Source organism: Xenopus tropicalis, chromosome 8 (assembly GCF_000004195.4).
Source record: "Xenopus tropicalis strain Nigerian chromosome 8, UCB_Xtro_10.0, whole genome shotgun sequence".
NCBI lineage: Eukaryota > Metazoa > Chordata > Amphibia > Anura > Pipidae > Xenopus > Xenopus tropicalis.
This window is the reverse complement of record NC_030684.2, coordinates 22812767-22836077: the sequence shown is the minus strand read 5'-3', so window position 1 is coordinate 22836077 and position 23311 is coordinate 22812767. Positions and strand designations below refer to the sequence as shown.

The 23311-nt window shown below is 46.5% G+C and overlaps 2 protein-coding genes across 11 annotated transcripts; both read right to left on the bottom strand.

Annotated features, from left to right (window-relative positions):
* Positions 1-6: 6 nt before the first annotated feature.
* On the bottom strand, positions 7-17669 carry sh3glb2 (SH3 domain containing GRB2 like, endophilin B2). 9 transcript variants are annotated; one of them, XM_012968335.3, is made up of 13 exons: positions 17487-17669; positions 11059-11200; positions 9502-9630; positions 8777-8910; positions 8225-8317; positions 7618-7629; positions 5874-5936; positions 4505-4528; positions 2327-2416; positions 1867-1967; positions 1610-1624; positions 1298-1523; positions 7-1176 (listed from the first exon to the last, which is right to left on the bottom strand). In XM_012968335.3, exons 1-13 carry the CDS (start codon positions 17547-17549, stop codon positions 1069-1071), a joined length of 1200 nt encoding a protein of 399 aa, XP_012823789.1. In that variant the 5' UTR covers positions 17550-17669; the 3' UTR covers positions 7-1068. The 9 variants fall into 9 exon arrangements, with proteins under 9 accessions (XP_012823789.1, XP_012823792.1, XP_012823791.1 ...); XM_012968338.3 differs by lacking the exon at positions 4505-4528; XM_012968337.3 differs by lacking the exon at positions 1610-1624 and having other exon boundaries at positions 17487-17668.
* Positions 17670-19216: 1547 nt separating this feature from the next.
* Positions 19217-23275, bottom strand: ptges2 (prostaglandin E synthase 2). Of its 2 annotated transcripts, none has more exons than XM_002935504.5 (7): positions 22823-23275; positions 21444-21638; positions 20959-21014; positions 20501-20650; positions 20214-20414; positions 19890-20007; positions 19217-19771 (listed from the first exon to the last, which is right to left on the bottom strand). In XM_002935504.5, the coding sequence occupies exons 1-7, from the start codon at positions 23231-23233 to the stop codon at positions 19643-19645; spliced, it is 1260 nt and encodes a 419-aa protein (XP_002935550.1). In that variant the 5' UTR covers positions 23234-23275; the 3' UTR covers positions 19217-19642. The 2 variants fall into 2 exon arrangements, with proteins under 2 accessions (XP_002935550.1, XP_017952053.1); XM_018096564.2 differs by having other exon boundaries at positions 20203-20414; positions 22823-23274.
* Positions 23276-23311: the final 36 nt, after the last annotated feature.

The window sequence follows — 23311 nt, the reverse complement described above, 5'->3', positions numbered from 1 at the left end:
CTCCCCTTGCAGCTGGAATAACTTCCGTTTATTAACAGCTATTGAAACACAGACAGTAATGCTGACAGGCAATAAATAACAAGCGGGGGTGGGGGTTAAAAGTAACATTACAATTAAAGATGGGGAGCAGTGGTGAGTAGCAATGCTGTGCAGTGTCAGTGAGGGCAGCAAGGCATTGCAGAACCATGTGGCATGAAGGCAGGGAGAGGATACTTACAGTGCTCCCAGCATCCCTTATAGGTTGCCTATTCCTGCCCTTAGGAGTTACCTTTTGCACCATCAGTTGTGGAGGGATTCTGGGAGTTGTAGCACCTAATATAAAATATAAAAGCGCCTCTATATTGAGTATAATTCGCCCCCCACCTTGTGTGCCACAGTCGCAATGTATTACATATCCAAAAATCACAATGGCCGCTACCTATCCCCCACTATTAGATTAAAGCAACAGTAACGTGGCCCACAATGGTGGCTGCGTGAAGGCCGCCTGTAATAAATCGTGCAAAAAAAACTGAAATCTGGAAATGTGGAGAGGGTACAGAGCCTAAGCATGAATAGGTCCCAGACGGCCCGGAGTGGTGGGGGAAAGTGACAATAGCTACGGTTAGAAATTGCATTTGTTACATATATAAATTTATATAGGCTTTAGTAGTCGGACCAATTTCATACATGAAAATCTGCATGTGCAGTTTGGGTTGGGGCCCCCTTCCCTGCCTCTACTTTAACATCTTTATATACGGATTTGGGAAGGTTCACAAAAATGTGGCTTTGTACAGACCCGGCTTTGGGGGACACATTATGTATAGTAAGAATCTATGAACCTTAGTGTAAGCAGCTCAATGAAATCAGGACACTGGGTATCCACCCAGGGCTATTGTCAAACGGTGAGGACCTTCTGCCAATGAAAAAGTTGGCCAGTAGGAGGGATACAGGGGGGGTCACATGGATTGGGCATCTTCTTTTTGAGGACAGATGAAAGGTGAGGGGGACCAGAAGCAGCTGGGCATTGAGTCAGGGCCCCTCCAGGGCTATTGGCTTTTAAGAGGATTAGTGTGCCCTTTAGACGGGGTTTTAACTGAGGAGCTCCAGGTAGGTGACCGGAACTTTGCCCTTCTTGTTTCCCCGTTCACCTATGAGCCAGTCAGGGTCCAAGCCGGGGAGACTGTAAACTGTAATAAGCTTTAAAGATAAGAAAAAAAATACAATAATAAGATATGAAGGCTTGATAGTGCCCCTGGCACAGGGCTGCTGTACATCTGCATACACAGAGGAGCCCAACGGCACATTTATAAATAATCACCTCATCTGCAGAGAGAGAAAGCTCTTTGCTGTCGGCCGCTTCGTAATCGTACAGCACCCGTGCCTTCCGTGTGCCGCTCACAGGGGGTGGGACTTCCACTGGGTTCAGAGGCACTTCACCGGGGTTGGAGCTGGCCACTTGGAGCACAGGAAGAGTAGCGGGCGGTGGGGATGTACTGAGGGGTGGAGAGGCAGGGTCTGTGTTTCCCACCACTGGTGCAGGAAACCTAAACGGTACAAGGGTTACCTATCAGCACATTTCATGAGGGGTGTGGGTCAACAAGGGAAAAATGGCAACGACATATCTACTTACAGTTCAGCCCTGGAACTGTCCGCATTGAAAAAGGGAAGGAAATGATTAATTGGAGTCACAGACATTATCTGTTTTATTGTCACAGGGACTCTGCCACCAAATATGTTATCTTTACCCCATTTTTACTGCTTCTTGCCCTGATTATAGAGTGGCATGGAGCCAAGATTCCTTTCAGCTTTCCCAACAGATATAAACATAGCATCTCAACTGTATGTGTAATAGCAGAACCCGCCCACCAATCTCTCCCACCCACCTACCTGCCAAGCTGTTTTTGCAGATCCACCATGTACTGGTAGCTCTGAGCAAAGTAAGTGGCCTGGGCCTCTGCAAATTCATGGAGGCAGCGCAGATGGTTCACCTGGGAGAGGGAAATGCAACTTTAATATTCCAGGATGTAAATCTTCCGGTAACAGACTCTGCAATAACCCCCCACCCCATGTGAATCAATATGGCACCTCCCTCCTATATGTATAAATACAAATATACAGAGAAGGAATGTTCTGGGCACACAATAAGCTGTACTCTCATACAGTACTATCTAAGGGAAACAATATGGCACCTCCCTCCCATATGTATAAATACAAATATACAAATGTTCTGGGCACACAATAACCTCATACTGAACTGTCTGGTGAGACCTCACCAATGATATTAACACAGTATGGGGGCAGACTGTGTAGAGCGGAAACAGATTTAGTGCCAAACAGAGTAACTCACGTGAGTGCTGCTTATTCCTTCCAAGAGCAGCCTGGTGACTTCCGCCTGCCGGTCAAACTCTGTTTGGGCCACTCTCAGCTCATGCTCTGCCTGTAAGGAAAGCAAAAAGTCCATATAAACCAAAGAACAGCACCACTACCCATTACCAGAGCACTGTTGCTCCTTTTGTGCTCGCCCAATCAGTGCCAAACCCCTGTGAGTTCCCCTAAAGGCTAAGGTGCCACGGAGTAGTTCAGTCGTTCACAATACATCTCTGCTATCACGGGTGACTAACCGCTCTGATGGCCTTTCCACCAGAGCCTCCTTTTGTTGCCGGTGAAAAGGCACTTTATAGAGCTTAGTCGTCCGTGCAAGCAACTGAACCACTCCATGGGTCCTTAGCATAAAGGAGAAAGAAAGTTACAAGCACTGAGGGGTGCCAAAACATTAGGTACCCACCAGTGATTGTAATCACTTCCCTGATACCCCTAAACCAGTGCCCCTGTCAGTAATGGACCGGGGGGATAGCTCAGTCACATATACCCCGGGCTGGGGCAATTTTCTGCTAACAGGTGCAGCGGCCCAGGGTATAAAGTAAGTGATTACAATCACTAACCTACCATTTGGCAACCCCCCCCAGTTATTGAAAACTTTATTTCACCTTTAAATATTATATGATCTTACATGGCACTGGGTATTTAAAGGGGCAGCTGCATAAACAACAGAAACCCTGAGAGTCTCAGAGAGGAGATCCATGACCTGTATCCTCATACATATAAACCTAGCACTGACCGCAGTCATAAAGCTTGACAGTCCTGCTGCTTTTAGCAAGGAGGAAAGAACAGAGACTTCACCACCAAGCAATGGATAAAGAGCAATACTGAAACATAGTGACCCACAGCCACTCGATTAAGGTCACAGACTTTTCATATTATGGGGGCTAAATCCAACAGAAGGAAGGAAATATGAAACGCTATTTGCCAGCAAAACTCACACGCCCCTTAACTGATAAGGGTGCCGCCCTCGTTGGCTTTATTATAAGGCAATGAACATTTTACGTATGGAGAATTACCTAAAAGAAAACAAAGAACAGAGTCGCCAAGGAAGGAAATGGGTGCTGAATTATGGGCTTCTCTAACAAGGGTAGTGGTTACATGAAGTGGGGTAAAAGCAGAGATTGCCGGTGCATTAGCAGCTACACATTAGAAAGGCATGACTCTATGCAACATTATGAGTTCCATACCCAGAGGCCTCGCTCATATTCCCTGGGGGAGGGCATATGGCAGCCTCTCCCCATGAGATTCCCCAGGGGATCAAATTAAAGGCCAAGCTTTGCCACACAGTGTTAAAGCTCTGCCACAGGGATATCTCCAGTCGTGTAACTCAGTACTGAGCTTTCAAGCAGATCAATCAACCTGCAGACTCCCAGTCACATCAGCTGGCGCAGATCAATCGACCAATGGAATCACAGCCCTGTGCATGTAGAAATGGAAATATCTGTCTGGGCACTTGAGCTGGGAAACGCTATATGGCGGATCGATATCTTGTCCATGGCTTATGATTTGGCTCATTAAAATACAGGAGAATCATTCATCCAATAGGAAGCTCTGAAACATTATGCATTAATCCTGCTTGTGGGCTGAACACTATCCCTTGTTTGATGGACAGTCCCATTAACAACTGACCAGAAAATAAAGGCAAAGTTCATCTTTTAAGCAAAAGCAACACCCTGACCTAAAGACAGTCATGCTGTTGGCCTGGATTTGTTCAGAAGTTTGGTTACTATGCACACTGACCCTAGAAACCAGATATTTACATGAATTACTTCTAGGAGCAGACAGGAACACTTGGATTGTTCTGTTATCCCTAAGGAGGGAGGCCTGTCTAGGCTGGTAGCAAGGCCCTACATCTTTATGTCAATACACTGACCAGTGCTAGAAGTGGCACCAGCGGGCACACCTGATCCAGTGCTTTCTTTAGTTCATTGTATTGCCTCCCTACTCTAGATGGCCTTTACCTATCTGCCTGCCTATCCTCGCCTCATTGAATAAAGGACCCCAAACCCTCCCCAGTGTTCCTGTGGCCCCCACTTAATTGCAAAAGCACCATTCCTGCTGCTGACTGTACTTCCACAATGCCGTACTTCAGGGTAACCCTAGAGGAAAGGGGTATATAAGCCGTAATGGTGGCCTCACTTACCTTGTCTACCTCGTCACTCCAAAGCTGCAGTCACAGAGTAACAGGAGAGAGGAGTCTGAGACACATCATAGGCAACTCAACAAAACACAACAACAGGTAATGCCTCACATACAAGAAGCACAACATGGGGGGCGAGGGGTAATATATTATGGCCTGATTATACCCATTCCCTGTGCATGAAGCCCCCTGAGTAAATTCTGCCCAATAACCCAGGGCTGAGCTACACAGTGGTCCTGGTCCCCCACCCTGGTCCTCAGGCAGCCATTACATTAACTAGTAGCTGATCCCCTTATCTCACCCTGTACTGAGATGTACATCCCTTTGCCACTACTTCTCCATTCCTTCCCCTCTGAACATGCAGCTGTGAGACTTACACAGAGGCAGCAGAGGGAGCCCCAGAACAGTCTGGGGCTCCCTCTGCTGCCTCTGTGTAAGTCTCACAGCTGCATGTTCAGAGGGGAAGGAATGGAGAAGTAGTGGCAAAGGGATGGGGGCATAGGGTGAGGTGAAGAGATGAGGCAGAGGGAAAGGGAATGGGGCAGAAGGGAATGGATAAGGCAGCAAAAATAAGATGAGGAAGAAGGAAAGGGGATGGGGTAGAAGTAAGCAGCAGAGTTGAAGGAATTGGGCAGAATGAGAGGAGAAGGAATAGGGCAAAGAAAGGATAGGGTAGAGGGAGAAAAGAAAAAATGGGGCAGATAAATTTGTTGGGGCAGAAGGAGAAAGGAGAAAGTTGCAGAGGCAATGACAGGAGATGGCATGAAGCAGAAGGGATGGGGGGATGGGGCAGAAGTGAAGGAGAAGGCATGCAGTAGAAAGATAAAGTAAGGGATAGGACAGAAGCAGCAGAGGAAAAGGGAAGGGGCAGAGGAAGAGGAGAAGGGAAGGGATGGGATGGGGTAGAGGGAGAGAAGGGATGGGGTAGAGGAAGAGAAGGGATGGGGTAGAAAGGGATAGGGTAGAGGGAAGAATAGCTGGAGCTGTGTGTAGGTAGGAACCCTTATCTGCACCTCACCAGAATGATGGCGCACTGGAGTTGGAAAGCACTGTCCCTGCACCACCAGCAAGCGCCGGGGTCTTCCAGATGTCTGTGCCATATGGGAAGTGGCTGGGGTAAGAACAACATGGTCCCTAATTATTAAGGCAATGTGACTGCCACTAAGAATAAACCATTTCTGAAGATTAGCGCCAGTGTGGGTGGAGATGGCAGGGTAAGATGCAACACGAATCGAGAGAATTCACTGATACAGCCAAGGAAATGTGTGAGAATCTATATGCGCACAAATACCTGCCCTACACACCTACAACTGTGGGGATCTATGAGAGGCCATTGGGGGTCTGTAAGGGGTCGGTGGGGGGGTGATCTTACCGCAGATGCACTGGCCGACAGTATGTAATTACGAGGTCGGGTCTCCTGAAAATCAGGCAAAGCCTGCGGGGGAACAGAGCTCATGTCATGCGGGGAGACCATGAATGGCAGATCCAAACAGCACCAGACAGAACCACAAACGGGGAGCGAGCCAGCACAGCACACAACAAGCTGCACTTTGCAGACAGGTAGGGCAGGCAGGAAGGAGGGGGGGGGGACATACAGAACATGACTGGGGGCCACTCACTACTGACCCAAGGGGGTGGAAGCTGAAAGGTTACACAACACAAAGATGCATTAAAGGAAAAATATACCCAATTATCAAAGGAACTGCTGTAGGGAAATGGCTAATGGGGGGGCATACAGCTATATGTAGACATTGTCCTCCAGTGGGACTCACTGCATGGCTCCTTAGGGTCTGCTACACCCCCTCCTCCTCGGCACCATAATAAATACATCAAAAATAAATACCCCCCATGGACGCAACAGCTGCACAGGCTACAAAGCAGTTGTTTGCAGCCTGTGTAGCTAACCAATAAGGCAGCTTCTTAAAGAACCGCCATATTAGGAAATGTAAACCCTAAAATCTAATGTATTTAATATAGTCTAATGTGTTCTTCTGAGCAGTTTTGCAATTTACATTCTATTTTTCTAGGTTTCAAGTTATTAGCAGTTTTCTTAAAAAAAATATCATGAATAACATGATAACAGCAACGCCACCTGCTGGTCACAGCTGGTTGAAAACTAATTTGAATAGAATAAGGGAAGTCTTGTGAAGTTGCTGTGCTTGGAATTGACCAGGGAAGCTTCACGTGACTCTTATCTGCTCATTAACCTCATTTTCTGAGTTGGGCAACATCACAAGAGCTTCCTTTTCTGACTAAATCCATTTTCAGCGACTGTGGCCAGTCAGCAGGTAGTGCTGTTGTTTCAAATTTATTATATTAATGTAAATCTAATCTTGTGAGAAGGAAAGTCTTGTGATGTTGCTCAGCTCAGAAAATGAGATCAGTGAGCAGAGAAGAATTGTGACTTTTCTCCAGTCAGTTCTAAGCAAATTATGGGTTTATATGTCCTTCAAATGGCAGACAGGGTATATTTGTACTTTACAAATACATACACTAAATCTATGTAGCCAAGCAAAGTACACCTAGGGTTAAATCTGGGCAACACTTGCAGCCAAGGGTTAACAGTTACAGGCTCACTCACACTCTTGCTTCCATACAGTGCACACTGGGGGGCACATGGGGTACTTGAAAAGATATTGAGCATTTTGATTGGCATGCAGGTTACTAAAAGCGCAGTGCCGTGCAGCAGGGCAGCAACATGTGGAGCACGGAGTACAGTTAATAAAAACCACACAGCAAATAGACACAACCCACATAGTCACTGCCCCTCCCACCCCTGTGTTAAAGGGACAGGCACCAACACGACTGCGCATGCATTAATCTGGGATAATGAATGCCAATTTTATTTTAAATTCCCCTTCTACCGTGCTACGCCCCCCCATGGGATTCTTTCCAATGTAACTCCTGGAGAGCTTGTTTTTTTTTGGGGGGGGGGGCGCGTGGCCAACTGTATACAATGGTATCAGCTGACTTTAGGGAATTTCAGGAGACAAATCTCATTTAATGGTGCCTACGCCACATGCACGGCTCTGGACTCTGGGGGCTGGACGCGTTTGTTTAGGAGGTAGCGGAAAAGTAAAATAAAGGGAAACTTCACAGCAGTGACCAATACTCACATCCCCCTCCAACTGAGCCAATTACAAGAAAAACAACAAAAAAAAAGAACAAACAAAAAAATACAGAAAAATACAAGACGGTTAGTGAGGGTAAAACAGAAAAACACAGAAGGAAGGCACAGCAGCCCACAAGCAGCCCCACAATGCAAAGAGGGAGAGGGTAGGGCCAAGCCCACAAGCAGACACAGCACTCAGCCACCTATAACCATGAATAGGAAGGCCAGTGGTTACAGATGGCTCGGTTCTGCTGAACAGGAGATTCAGATCACCCATCTGCGCCTAGAACCCTTCAGTTTCCCTTTACTCAGTCAACTAGTCCTAAGTGAGTAATGACAAGGCACATCTGAATGGGTTACTATGACAAATGCAAAGGGTGGAGTAAAGCAGGGATACAGGCACCCCAAGCTGTTGGCAACTGGCCAGTTTCCACCCTGTGGTGCTGGGAATAGTAGTTCAGCAATAGGTAGAGGAACAAAGATTGGACATCCCTGGGTAAATAGGATTAAAGACTTTTCCCCCCTTTGATTACAGGGGGGAAAAATGTGCACACACCCCAAATGTACCCCCCATTCCCAAATAAAAGCATAGCTGGGAATAGATACGGTACCGCTGCTTTGGCCTCTGCTGCCTTAGCCTTCTTCAGTCGTGCTTTGCAGGCATCCAGATCAAGGCGCCGGTTCTGCAGGATTCTTCTCTCCTTCTGCAGAGGAGCAGGAAGCGTTGCACAGGAGTCATTTACAGAGCGTGCAAGTTAACACAAAGCTCAGCCTGCTATATAGAATTTCATTATTGCCCCCATTTGCCCAAATTGGGCATGAACTGACAACATGACTGAATTACACCTACATGCCCATCTTTGGGGAATTAAAACACAATAGGAGGCCAATTGGATGGCTCGTGGGACACAAGGCAAATGCCTAGTGTTGGCTCCACCAACAGAGAAACACCTGTGAACACTCAGGCTGCCTGCCATAGACTGAATTGGCAACTACGGTGACAGGGGGTGGGCAGTTAGAGAAGTATGTATGTGAGTAATAAAATAATCTATTGGTGATTAACATAAATGGAACCCCCACCCTTTTTTCTAATCCTACCTTTGCACCCCACTTTTGGTGACTGCACCCTTCCCCAGCCACCTTTACATAAAGGGGCAACTTACAGAAATGGTTTTCCAATCTCCCTCCAGGAAGTTACGCAGCGGGGTGAGAAAATTGATAGAGGACGAGTGGATGAAGTCTCGCTCTGCGGTCCCCAAATGTTTCTGGGTCTCCCCGACTTTGATGAGCGTTTGTCCTGGAAATGAAGAACGGAGCAGTTTATATGGCTAGCTGCGGGGGATGAACTCATTTGCAATGAGATGGGAATGAGATTAGAAGGCAGCAGAGCACAGGATGGAATAAAGGCAGAGACACTGAAGACCTAAGTAGAATCCTAGTCATACAGATGTCATGATGGAAGACCTAAGTAGAACCCTTGTCACACAGATGTCAAGATAGAGAACCTAAGTAGAATCTTGGTCACACAGATGTCAAGATCGAAAACCTAAGTAGAATTCTAGTCAAACACATAAAGATGGAATACCTATGCAAAATCACCCTAGTCATACAGATATAGATGGAAGACCCAAGGTTGTCCTAGTCATACAGATGTCAAGATGGAAGACCTAAGTAGAATCCTAGTCATACAGCTGGTAAGGTGGAAAACATAAGCAGAAGCTTGGTAAGATTGAAGATCTAAGAAGAATCCTAGTCATACAGATTTCAAGATGGAAGAAGACCTAAATAGAATCCTAGGCATAGTGACTACAAGATGGAAAACCTAAATAAATACCAGCTTTTCACATATATTGAATATTATATACATATATTTATTGAATTCACTCACCATAAGGGGTACTTGGTCCAAAGTCATTAGCTGCTTCAGTCATGTACTGACCCAAGAGTTCTGCAGTAGTAACCCGAGAAGGTATCTTTCGGTCTAGCTTCTCATACAAGAACTCCTCTACTCGAGCACCTGCAAGCAGCAGCATGGTATCAGTTTGGGAAAATTAGGGAGGGAAGACAAAGGTGAACTAGATGGAGAACCTACAAGACTCCATAATGCAACAATCCATCCTCAAGCTCATTTCTAATTCATGGCAAGTAGTCATGCCAACTACATTATACATTTTATTTCTAGGAATAAATGGTGCTCTTAGGCCTGTTTAACAAATGCTCTGTCTGAAGCCTGAGTGCCTCATATGGGAAGCTAAAACACCCACTCTAATTCATTTTTGTATTGAAGGTCAGTGGATGTCTATAGCTGCAGAGAGAAGAAAGATTCCAGTCGATCTTGCATAGGCCCATCACAAGTACCTAATAAGGCTGGGCTACAGGGTGGCCTCTCTTACAAATTCTGCTCTTCATTTACAAAAGCCCACTTGTGGAAAGACTTCTTTTGAACAAACCTACCACAAGTAATTACCAGTAGAAGGGTGAAAAAGGACCTCTCGCTCCCTTGCAGAAGCTTAGCACAAGTACTTAATAGGATTATGCTGAAGAAAGACTTCTCTCGTATGAGCCTAGCAAAAGGAACTGCTAGATTTCGGTTGTAAAAGGACCTCTCTCTCATCTGGTACAAGTGATTACTAGGATAAGGCTCCAGAAGATCTTTTTATCATTATTAACATTTATTTATAAAAAGTGTTACTAACTCAGATTAGGAGACTTCTCTGACACGAGCCTTACACAAGTACCTACTATAATTAGGCTGCACAAGGACCTCGCTTTATTGCAAAAGGACCACACTTTCTTTCACAAGTCTAGTATCTACTAGGACTAGTATCTACTAGGACTAGTATCTACTAGGATTAGTACCTACTAGGATTAGGCTGCAGAAGTACCTCACTTTATTGCAAAAGGACCACACTTTATTGCACAAGTCTAGTATCTACTAGGATTAGTACCTACTAGGATTAGGCTGCAAAAGGACCTCACTTTATTCCAAAAGGACCACAATTTCTTTCACAAGTCTAGTATCTACTAGGACTAGTATCTACTAGGATTAGTACCTACTAGGATTAGGCTGCAGAAGTACCTCACTTTATTGCAAAAGGACCACACTTTATTGCACAAGTCTAGTACCTACTAGGATTAGGCTGCAGAAGTACCTCACTTTATTGCAAAAGGACCACACTTTATTGCACAAGTCTAGTATCTACTAGGATTAGTACCTACTAGGATTAGGCTGCAAAAGGACCTCACTTTATTGCAAAAGGACCACAATTTCTTTCACAAATCTAGTATCTACTAGGACTAGTATCTACTAGGATTAGTACCTACTAGGATTAGGCTGCAGAAGTACCTCACTTTATTGCAAAAGGACCACACTTTATTGCACAAGTCTAGCATCTACTAGGATTAGGCTGCAGAATGGCATCAAAAGCCTAGAACCAGCACTTACTAGGACTGGGCTGCAGGAGGACCTCTGTCTGACGTAGTATCTTCTCAGTCCAGTTCTTAGTGTTGTCAGCCCTGGTCAAGAGGTTCTCAAAATGCGCGTCCAACTCAGTCTTCTCTGCCTGGCCCAGATTCTCCTGTGTGAACTGGAATAACCCTTCCCATTAGAATCTACTCTTTTGCGCCTTTAGGTGCAAACAAGGCCTCACTGCTGCCTCAAGCGGTATCCCACCACCCAGATCCCTACACATACAGATATACATGACAGAGTTATGGTAAAACACCTACTCGTTAAGGTGGCCATACATTGGCACCGATTCGAGTCCTTTAGACTGATTCAGCCCTACCTGCCCAGGTGTCAATCGGGCAAGTTTCATTTTTAGTCAGATAGGGGACCACATAGGCTCATTGACCGGTCCTAGCTCCATCATTGTAATATGATCATGTGGCCCTAGGACCAAAACAATCGAATTAGCCCAACTTAGAGGGGGCATATCGGGGAAATATCTGCTCGTTTGGCGTTCTCACCAAAGGAGCTAATCTTAAAATGTATGCCCACCTTTACATGGCTCAAGGTGTAATTATTTTATTCTATTTACTGTCTGTGTTTGGGGAACAGTCCATGTGGGGAAAAGCACTTCTATCTCATAACACCCCCCCACTTGAGAGACTATAAACCAGACTGTCTTATTAACAAGTGGAGGAGCCTGACCTATTAATATCAAACTTGTATACATTATATAGAAGCCCACGAGAAGCCCAGAGATGCCCCTGCCTCTCACACAGAGATAGGATATCTGCTTCCCTGCTGCCATACTGATAAATAATGCAAGGCTGAGTCTGTCTCAATGCACATGAATGGCAGCCGCTGCTCCTGGGTGCCCCGTGGGAACCCGTCTTCATTATTCATTGGTGTCAAGGTTTCCTCCCAGCAATAAAGTGCAATAAACAGCTGGAGCTTCAAGGAAAGCCTAAAATGCATCCTGTTGCTCAAAGATGCATATGAACAGGTCACATGATCAGTACGTTCTCATCCCTTAGAACGAGCTCAACCATCATCATCATTTATTTATTTTGAGGTTGGGACAGAAGGAGAGTGTTGGTACCGGCTTGCAAGGCAGTAGCCATATTTGATCAAAGGTTCAGAACCTTTAAACCTGTTTGACTGCTCAGTCGGCACCAGTCCATCACTGATTTGTGGCCTTAGGGCAAAGGGGCTTATGTGACACTAGCCTAAATGTGGGCTGCTATTGGTGCTGAGCAACTATGTATACATATGTGCCATGTAAAATGCCTTCAGATACACAATCATTATGGTTCATCCCAGTCCAATGTGCACCTCTGGTAGCTGCTGTAGGACCACAGTGCCAAGAATCCCTCAGCTGGCCCACAGTGTCCACAGTGCCCATACTAACTCCCTACAACTTGTGCGCAGTGCCACTGCACCAGTGCAAAACTCCATGTGTGGGGGGCATAAATGCAAGGGGGCCGAGGCCGTTCAAGCCCAGGTTTGGTTGGGCAGTTGGGCCAATTTAACCATACTGCTGGACTACTGACCCTTGCTGACCATAATCAGACTATGGGTTTGATTACCATATGGGTCGGTATGGTATAAGAATAGAGTTCTTGCAACAAACAATGCATTGTGGGTAATAAACACAACCACTTGCTCCCGCTTTGGGCCACTTGAGCTGGTTAATGACCATTCAGATATAAGGCACATGACATTAAGGGTTGTGGTTCACCTCTTGCAAAAGGGGATGTTATATTGGTGCATCCCCCAAACATCCCTGTGCTAAACAACCCCCCACCCCCTCTCCAGGAGCATTCCCATTGGTCAGGCAGCGCGTTCCCTTGTAAGAAATCAATGAGTGACACTTATTGGATATTACAGGGAGTGGCATTAACTCCCTGTTAGAGAGTGGCACCTGCTCTTGATTTCTTCTCTGTTTCCAGTCACGGGGCTGTTGTGGATAACACTGCATACAGCAGCCCAGTTACAGCCCAATGGACCCCCTCTTTGTAGCTTAAGAGTTCCTTGCTCCCTAACTACGCAGTGTACATGAAAAGACAAGGCTCTTGGGTTGTTATTGCTACTGCAATTCCCAGCATTCCCTGACAGCCGGCGGGTTTGCAAGTGTAGACAGGGATACTAATAGCATTGCAGGCCCGATTAGATCTGTCAAGGCAAATGTATTTGGTTCTGTTTCCCCTCTCTCCCTGTCAGGGCAATGCACTTGGTGCTTAAACCATAAGTAGATTTGTATCTCAGGGCATTAATAACTGTAGCGCAGCAACCAGTAATTCATTATTCATCACCCTGCCGCCGGCTGCAAGCTCGCGCTCCCAACTGGAACAAGCGCTGTGACTATTGTGTGGTATATTTTGGCGCAGGGTTAGTTTTTGTGCGGGTGCATCTGGGGGGTGCAGGACAGGTACAAGAGTATCTCCCACTGGGCCTTATACTTATACAACTTAGGACAATCCTTATATAACAACATATATGTCTAATTGCTGTGAGAGTTGACCCAGTGTTTCAGGTTCTGAGATGGGCCCCAAGAGACCCAACTGGGCCATAAAGTTCAGACTTTTTATGATGAAACTAGGGTATATGATGAAACTAGTTTCAAGAGTCAGAACCAGCAGTGCAGCAATGGAATGCCTTAAAAACCAACAAACTGCATACTGAGAAAATGTGTGGGTTTACATCACCTTTAATTTGGGCGCTAATGATGGTGCGGTACAGGGCTGTTGTATGATACAGCAGCTACACTAGCCCTTTCCTTTGCTCTACAGTTCCGCCCCTCTTTCTACTAATGCACCGCCCTCTGCCCCTGGCTAGCAACATCTCACACTCAGCTGCTACCAATTCATGGCATTACTCAGGTGGGCCTGACCCTGCGGGACACAAGTAGGGGTAGCAGATGGCCATAAAAACAGCAACTGCATATGTGCCACTGTACAGCAGCCCTATTATACAGATACAGGCAACATAAGTCCAATAAACAAGGAATAAATGGATAATATGGGCCCTAGTGGTTTTTTTTAACCCGTTCAATGCCGACAACAGCTAATCTACCTTTTTGCCTTCTATTTAAATGTATGAAAAAAATGTTTTTGTAATGTAGCAAGCACAATAATTACAACTCCCCCGTGTCATATACATTCTGTCATCATTAATAGGCCTGAAAGCACATGCAGCACAGATAAGTGGAGACCCAAACCCTTTAGCCCCCAGGTTGAACCTGGCACCAAATCATTGCCCTCTTGCCCAACCTAGCCATGATGCAGGAAAAAGGGGGGTGTACATATAAAGTGTATATTTGCCCTTTAAATTGCCCAAGCTTCCAGGATATGCTAAGAGTTGAACCAGTGACACAGGCAGGGCTACACGCATGACCGAGCCAAGCAATTATTCCCATACCCTCCAGCACAGAAAAGTCTGGTGCTGCCCAACCCACAGTCGCCTGACTGATTGCACAACCCCCCCTTCCTGCAGTGTGACCCCTCACCTACAGGCACAGTCGCCAAGTATTGCGACCAGCAGTGCGGTTCATGAGTTGTGTCTCCCCAACAGCCGTCACAACACACTTGCCCTGAAATACCAAGGCTGTGGGGCTCACACACATAAGCAGTAGATTAAGGGACAAGAAGCACTTGTGATGGGGACCTTAGATTGTAAGCTCCATTGGTGCAGGGGCTGATGGGAATGCATAGGGGAATTGGTTGCCTGGCAACAGTACAGGGTGCTGAGGTACATCACTGGCGGCAACAATAAAATCCCTGGAGTGGCATTGCCCATGAGATAAGCCAAGTCGGCATAACCCTTTCATTACACATAATACTGGCGCTATTAACCTATTCAGTGCCAGGGTGGGGTAAGTAGGGACCTCTGATCCGTGTTGCAGTCACATGCCTGATAATTACACCACTGGCCTAAGAAAGGACTTGAAGGCGTAGGAAAGCTTAATAGTGAAAGGAGGAAGTATGGGAGCGGCCAGGGAATGCTGGGAGTTTTAGTTATAACAGCTTGTGTGCTAAAGGGTTGGGCCTAAGAAGTGAGGTTACAGGTGGGCTTATTAGTCTGGGGCCACTGGCCCTTTGCCCTTCCAGCTCCAGTGCAAGGGGGCGCAGGGATTTGTTATTCCGTGAGGCAGAGAAGTGTTGGCACCCCCCTTAAAACTGGGCACAGATTAATGGAATGAATGCTTGCTCTAATGCAGACTGCACTGATTTCTCTGCAGCCCTACAGTATGGGCCTTTAATAAAGTCTCAATAATACCTACACGCAAAATAAAAAAATATTTATATGCATTTAAATATAAGGCACTGGTAATTACTGTGTTTGCTTTAGAAGCACTACTTGGACTTATGGAGCCACAGTAATATCAGTTTAGGGCCCCTTATAACAAGTGGCAAGACAGCTTTGACTGCATATATATATATATATATATATATATATATCTATATATATATATATATATATATATATACATATGTATTACAATAGAGCATGTTTTGGGGCTTCACAGGACCCCCAGGTAATATGATGTGAGGGTCTGCTCACCCATTGTTACATTCCCGGAAGGCATGTTAAGCTAGAGTTGGCAAAGCTACAATGTTTTTGGGTGGGCATGGGTAATGAAAGTGGTATATAGGTGCTGGGTAAGGGTACAGTGAAGTTAAGGGTACAGGGTCAATGAAGAGGGCATAGCTACAATGTATTTGGGTGGGTGTGGGATTCATTGGGGAGGTGGGCAATGCTAAAATATAATTGGGAGGGACATAGCTAATTAAGTACTATAGGGGAGATGTATTTGGTTGGATATTTTTAATGAAGGGGTACAGAGGAGGGGAGCAAGGGTACAGTAACGATGAGGATAAAGAATATAGAGGGTATTGCTACAATGTATTTGGATGGGCATGTGTAATAAGGGGGGGGGGGTTCAGGGGAGATGTGTAAGGCTCTTTGGGTGGGCAGGGGTAATGAAGGTGTATAGAGGAGAAGCAAGGCTATGATGAATTTGGGGGCATCATTAATGAAAGAGCTATGGGGGGTGGTCAAGGTTACATAGTAGTTAAACACACATAGGTAACGAAAGGTGTATAGGGGGGTAAGGCTACAATATATTTGGTTGGGCGTGGGTAATGAAGGGGTACAGAAAGTTGGCAATGAGTACAGCCAGGACAAATGAAGGTATATAAGTGGAGTACAATGTATTTGGGTGAGCATAGCTAATGAAGGGGGTATAGGGGAGATGGAAAGGATACTACATATTTGGGTGAGCATAGCTAATGAAGGGGGTATAGGGGAGATGGAAAGGATACTACATATTTGGGTGGGCATTACTAATGAAGGGGGTATAGGGGAGATGGGAAAGGATGCTATATATTTTGGTGGGCATTGCTAATGAAGGGGGTATAGGGGAGATGGGAAAGGATACTATATATATTTGGGTGGGCATTGCTAATAAAGGGGGTATAGGGGAGATGGTAAAGGATGCTATATATTTGGGTGGGCATTGCTAATGAGGGGGGTATAGGGGAGATGGGAAAGGATGCTATATATTTTGGTGGGCATTGCTAATGAAGGGGGTATAGGGGAGATGGTAAAGGATGCTATAAATTTGGGTGGGCATTGCTAATGAAGGGGGTATAGGGGAGATGGTAAAGGATGCTATAAATTTGGGTGGGCATTGCTAATGAAGGGGGTATAGGGGAGATGGTAAAGGATGCTATAAATTTGGGTGGGCATTGCTAATAAAGGGGGTATAGGGGAGATGGTAAAGGATGCTATATATTTGGGTGGGCATTGCTAATGAGGGGGGTATAGGGGATGCTATATATTTGGGTGGGTATTGCTAATGAAGGGGGTATAGGGGAGATTGGAAAGGATGCTATATTTTTGGGTGGGCATTGCTTATGAAGGGGGTATAGGAGATGGGAAAGGATGCTATATTTTTGGGTGGGCATTGCTTATGAAGGGGGTATAGGGGAGATGGGAAAGGATACTATATATTTGGGTGGGCATTGCTAATGAAGGGGGTATGGGGAGATGGAAAGAATGCTATATATTTGGGTGGGCATGAAAATAAAGGCGGTGTAACAGAAGTTGGCAAGAGTGCAGCCAGGCTAATGAAGGGGTATAACTAGGGTGGGTAAGGGTACAATGCGGTGGGGCTGATAAAAGGATAGGGTACAGGGGAAGGCGGCAGGCGTACAATGCAGTTAAGGGGGGGGGGATATACAAACAATATATTTAAGGGAGACCGGGGTACTGAGGAACCTAGGGGGCACATAATGGCTGCAGGCTCGGAGCACAAAGTGCAGCAAAGATGGAGCAGGATAAGAAGCATCAGCTGGGAGCGGAGGATGCTGCAGAGGGGAGGGGAGTTGGGTCCCAGAGCGATGTCTTCGCTCCCGGGCCCTTACCTGCACCGCCCGGCTGAAGAACACCCCTGCATCTGATGCCAGCTTCTTCACGCTGAAATCCATCTTGTGCCAGGCTGGTAGCGCACCTCTAGCCGGGAGCCAGCTGTCTGCACTGCCCTGTTCCTGCCCACCCACGGCTAATGCTTACCCACAGGCCGCCTAGTCTATCCCAGAGCTCATCACTCCCTCCCTGCCTCTGTCCATCCGGGATCGCTTGATGCGCCTGTTAAAGGAGCCCTACCATAATAACACTGCACCCAATGCAGTCAGAGCAGCTGAGCCTCACGGGAATTCTTCCGAATTCAGTAATATCATGTAAAAGAAGATTGAAATCATCCACTGATCTGGGATGAGCAACCTGGGAACAAGGGCGAGTTGTGCACTATCTGCATATTTAGAAAGCATTATTTACCCACATATTGTGTACCTTTCTATAGGCTGGGCAGCCATCATAAAATAATATGTCCTCACACTACTTCATCAGTCTGCGTTCACTGGGATTCATAGCTCATTGCCCACTTGGACCACACCAATTAAGTAACTTGGGGCCACAAATGCTCACTTACATGATTCACAACCATGATCTACCTCATAATACCCAAACACACCCCTGATCCACTTATACCCCAGTCATTATCCAGAAAACCCTGATAGTGACCATGTCATTGGGGCTGTTATACTGCTTGGGACCCACTGTATTAAACCTGGTCATTGGGTCCCGAAAAGCTGGTCCAATGCCTTCGATCCTGAAGCCCTCTCTTGCTTTAAAGGGCTCCTTACTGTACAACTGTGGGTGAGATCTAGACACCAGCTCCTATGGGAGCCTTCAATCTCCCCTGCCCAGACCTCTAAAGCCTGGAACACTCATTGGATTCCCAAATGATTAAAAGCCAGACAACTGGCCAACATTCCCATTCTGATATCAGATACAATTGGTGTGCCACTCTTGCTCTCTTTTCTACTTTATACACAACCCTTATTCTGGTTGTCTGGCAACAGTATTCTAGCGTGACAGGTCGCACAGCACGATTGTTCCAGGAACTGCAGGCTTGTATGCATGATTGCTCTGTGTAAAGGAAGGTATGTTGCCCCCCCCTCTCACCATAGAGACAACTGCCCCACCCACAGGTGGAAGGCATATAGAAGGTGGGTGGATTTTTTTTGGTTGGGTGAAGCACCACAAGTGCTGCCCCCACAGGCTGCCAACCAGCCAACTACATTAGAATCTTTCAGTGGAAACAATTGGTGTGGTCTGAACCATATTCTCTGCAGAATATAGGCATATCCTATTTCCACTATTGATTTTCATTTGGACCAGTGTAGTACCCCCTAAAGAGCAATGTTGATTTGTCTGGTGTAATCAGTGCCCAGAACATGTCTGGTTTATCTGGGTTACTGCACTGGTGCAAACTGAGTTGGCCACAGCATAGAAATTACTATTCCCTCACTTCTCATCATGTACTAGGCCTCCCTAATCCACATATGATCAGGGTCTGTTCTCATATAAATCAGGCAATAGGGGAAGTACCCTACTGTGAGAAATTATGAGGCCATGGGTGCAGTCCCCTTGCACCCCAGACCCACTCCCACCAGCCCTAGGACCAAACACTCAGATTAGCCCACTTGTTCAACATACGGTAAGTCTAATTTTCACATACATTGATCAATGGTATTGATCTAAATACCACCAAATACACTGGGCACAGGAATGAAAGGTCTCTGCCCACTGATACAGTACTACCTGTTTATTGAGATTTTGCTGAATTCAAAGACCAAAATATCCTAATTAGGAAACAAGTGAAATAGTCCATGGATATAGGAAGTGCTTTGAATGCATCGCATCCGCTGTCCAGCAGTCCAAATGCTATTGTTATATTAAAACTGAGCTTTATGTTTGTAGAAAGTAAAGGGGCCACTAAACACAGAGTTCTGTTAAGGAATAGGATGTTGAGATCCAAACCACACTATAGAATTTCTTTTAACTGTTTCCTAACCCAGCAAGCAGAAGACATCTGCAAAAGGCATAATCCATTCTGGGATTTCCCAGCATTCAGCTGAATCGATAATGTAAAGATTAATTAAGTGCTTCGGCTTTGGTCCTCCCTGGGTTTCTGCAGGAGTCCAGTGCAATCAGCTTTCTACTTCAGGGCAGGGGCTCACTGTGAATCTACAGGGCTATAAACAGCCGTGGTCATCCGCTCATACCAGGGCTTGATCTTGGTGTTGGTCATCATATCATCGAATGATTCCAGCCCCTCCATCACTCGCATCACCCCGTACACAGCCTTAAAAAATAGGGAATGCACAGATAGGTTAGAGAACACCTGGGGAATCAAGCAGGATCAGACTGGGCCCAGTCACCCTCCCCCGATGCACCCATCACACACAACAGCAAATGCTCACCAGGTCAGCAAGGTTGGGCTGAGATCCTCCCATAAACTTCCTGTGCTTGCCCACGGCCGCCACCCAATCATTGGCTGCGGCATACAGATCCTGACGCACGTCATCCTGAAGATGGTGCCTGCAATTGGGCCACACGAGAAATCACGTAAGGCGACATGGCTACATTAAAGACAATGTGTGGCTCCTAGCATCCCTCTAATGGTTATACTGGTGGGAATCAACGGTTTTGGCTACAGCTAGAGGGCCACAATAGGGCCTAAGCGTGTCTTACCCACATCCCAAGCAATGGCACTTTATAAGCACAGCCACCCACCCTGCACACACCTGCTCTTCAGCCTTTTGCCGATTATGTACATGGCTACTGCTCCTACATATTTAGCAAACAAGCCTTCCACCGGGCCAAAGTTTCCCTCTCGGACAATGTAGTCAAAGGAGGCGAGGGCTTCATGGGGGGTCCGATACACATTGGGAGAGATGAGGTGTACGAGCCAATCATCTGCCCAGCGGCGCCATTTCATTTCTTCACTGGGGGACAGAGAAAACTGTATTTACATCCTGCAGGGAACCAACAGAAAAGACCAAGGTTCCTCCCCCCAACGGGTCAGACTTACACTCGGGATTCTTTGGTTGGATAGACTTGCTTGGTCTCCCGTTCATCCAACATCAACCAATACTTGTTATTGTATTCAATCACCTCCTTTCCCTGGTCATTCGCAGCTTTCATTGACGGATAATAGGACAGGATTTCCTCCAAGCTTTTCCTGTTTCATGTATTACAAGAACATAAAAAAATACTAATAATTTTGATTACAGAAATCATGGGGAGAACAGCCCATAGAGCAGAAGCCAGGTATGGCAGTCAACTTGGGTTTACTGTATAATGGGCGTGGGAGTAGGTTGCTTCCTAGGGGGGAAAGTTAGAACAAAAATCATTCTGGCCACTAAATCTCTGAATATCACTTCCTTCTCTGCCCATGTCATAGCAAATGTCGTTGTCCTGGCTATAACAACACAAACCAGTCATGGATACTGGAAGAGACGCATTAAAACTAGTTTTGCACAGACTTACTTGGAGGTAAGGAAAGTCTTTATCACACTGATGATAACAGAGGAGTCGTTGAGTTGCTGCAAAAGCAAAAAAAGTGATAAGAATGCTGAAAAGTATAAAACCTTTGCAGCAGTGCCATTTTCCAAGGATTTTTCTGTTATCATTTTTACTGCATGCTCCACCTAGTGGCAGAATACAGAATCTGTCAATACATACAGGGTCCTGCATGGATCCATGTACCTCTTTTGCCTCACTAGCCATAATTTGTGCCCATCTAAAGTCCAGATTCTGTGCACATCTTGGTGCCCAAGGAAAAGGGGGCGGTGGGTGGGTACACGCTTTACAGTGAGCATATGTGAGGAGATGGGAGGGTGCTGGACGCTTTTGCCTTGGGCATCCCTGACTCTAGGCCGGGTAAAGTCCAACCCGTATTTTTACCCATTTGGACTAACTGCCTTACCAGTAACCCCACCTGCTACCTGGTGGTGTTGGCAGAAGGAACTCACCAAAGAAGAGCTGGAGTCGGCAATCAGAATGGGAACCTTTCTGTAGCTGGAGAACTTTATCTCTCGTCTCATGACTGGATTGACCTCTACGATCTCATGAGGCAGCTGATAAAAATCGAGGAAGGCACGCACTTTGCTGCAGAACGGGCAGGTTTTGTACTGGTATAGGGTCAGCTTGAGCGTGCCGTCCGTGGCCTGACAAAACAGGATTCTTGTGAAACAACAACAAATCTGCTTATACGCAAAACAAGGCAGTGCAACCAGTTTCTTTGGTTTCATTTACATCAACAAATAACATGCCTTAGGCTACTGGAACTGGGCATTTTTACCCACTGGCACTAAACAGCAATGGTCAAAGCCTGATATTTCTCCTAATAGTATTATATATAAAACACCCAGTAAAGCACTGACAAGTGGACCTTGGAGCCAGAACACTAACTGAAGCCCGCCAGTCACTGCTCCTTATTTGTACAACAAAGCACCCTTCAAACCAGCTATTCTACTCCTTGTTGGCAGCTTCCCCAGGCTGGGCAGCAGCTTCCAGGACTTCAGGATTCCATCCAATCAGCAAATAGGCTGGCCTGACAGGAAACTGCAGTTCAACTTCACCTGTGTAAATAAAGATCTTATATTGGCTAGCAACATTCTACTGTGCTTCTGGGGAGGGACTGTTAGAACATTGTCCAACAGCAACTGGTAATAGAGACAGACTTCATGTGGAGGAGCACCACAAACCAATCCATACAGACTGCTCTATCAGACCTGTGCATTCTGGGTCTTTGCATACACCGCCCACCAGCAATGCCAGTGACTAGCAGGCCAGTGCCCTGTGCCCTTCTGGGAGCCGCTGTGACGTTTAAGTACTTGGTAAATCCTGGTGCCTTAGCATCTCCATCCTCAGGAAGCACTGTAATTGGTTGCTCTTTAATCAACACAAACTAGAAAGTCACTCTGGGCAGGTTGCATTTCCAGATAGAATGCAAGGGAAATGTGGCGGCAGCATTGAAGGGGAGAAGGTGTCTCAGCTTTTGTTTTTGTGTTTTTTGCCTCTGTGGCTGGGAGACCGACACAGATATCCCCCCTGCCCTGCTTTACCCTAAATCTTGCCCTATCTCGTGCCTAGTGATGTCAGTTGAGTGACATCACTTGACACCAATTCTGACTGATGACATCACTAGGCACCATATAAGGATACATATTACACAGTGACAGAATACAGCCTTTTAGGTCCCCCACCATCCTTAGCATTCATCTGTCACAGCTACAAGGGCCCATAGGGGAAGAGGGGCCCTAGAGCAGTTGTACCCCCGTCCAGTAGTCCCACCAGTGACAATTCATGGCTCATGTATAACATATGTACATATAGTGTATGTTCCTACCTGCTGCTCCTCCTCTGCCCTCTGTTCCCCCAAGGAGGACTGGAGCGCCTGGAATACCCCCAGAGAGCCCCCCAGCACAAAGGCCAAACCCAGCAGCTTCCTAGTCCTTCTGTCTGAGTCCTTCCACCACCCACCGGCTCTAAAGCCCCTCACTACCGGGCAGGTGGGGCCAACTAATGGAAGGTTGCTCTTGCCCACTGCCCTATACAAGGGAAGGTGACTGCGAGTCCCCAGGCTCATGTGAGCCCTGGCACCCAGACCAGACACAATCAGGGACCCACCGCCTGATACCGAGGGGAAAGAAAGACACCGGCCGGTTTGCGCCGCCCCCATTACAACCCCTGTCAAGCGCTGAGGCAGCACAAGCCGCCTAGTGCTTGCCCCAAACAACCCGGCTGTGTACGCAGCCATCTTGCCTCTAGCTACGCCCCGCCCACTACATGCTAGCACCTCCGTACTAACCAGTCGGAAGCACCCTCTTGCGTTTCA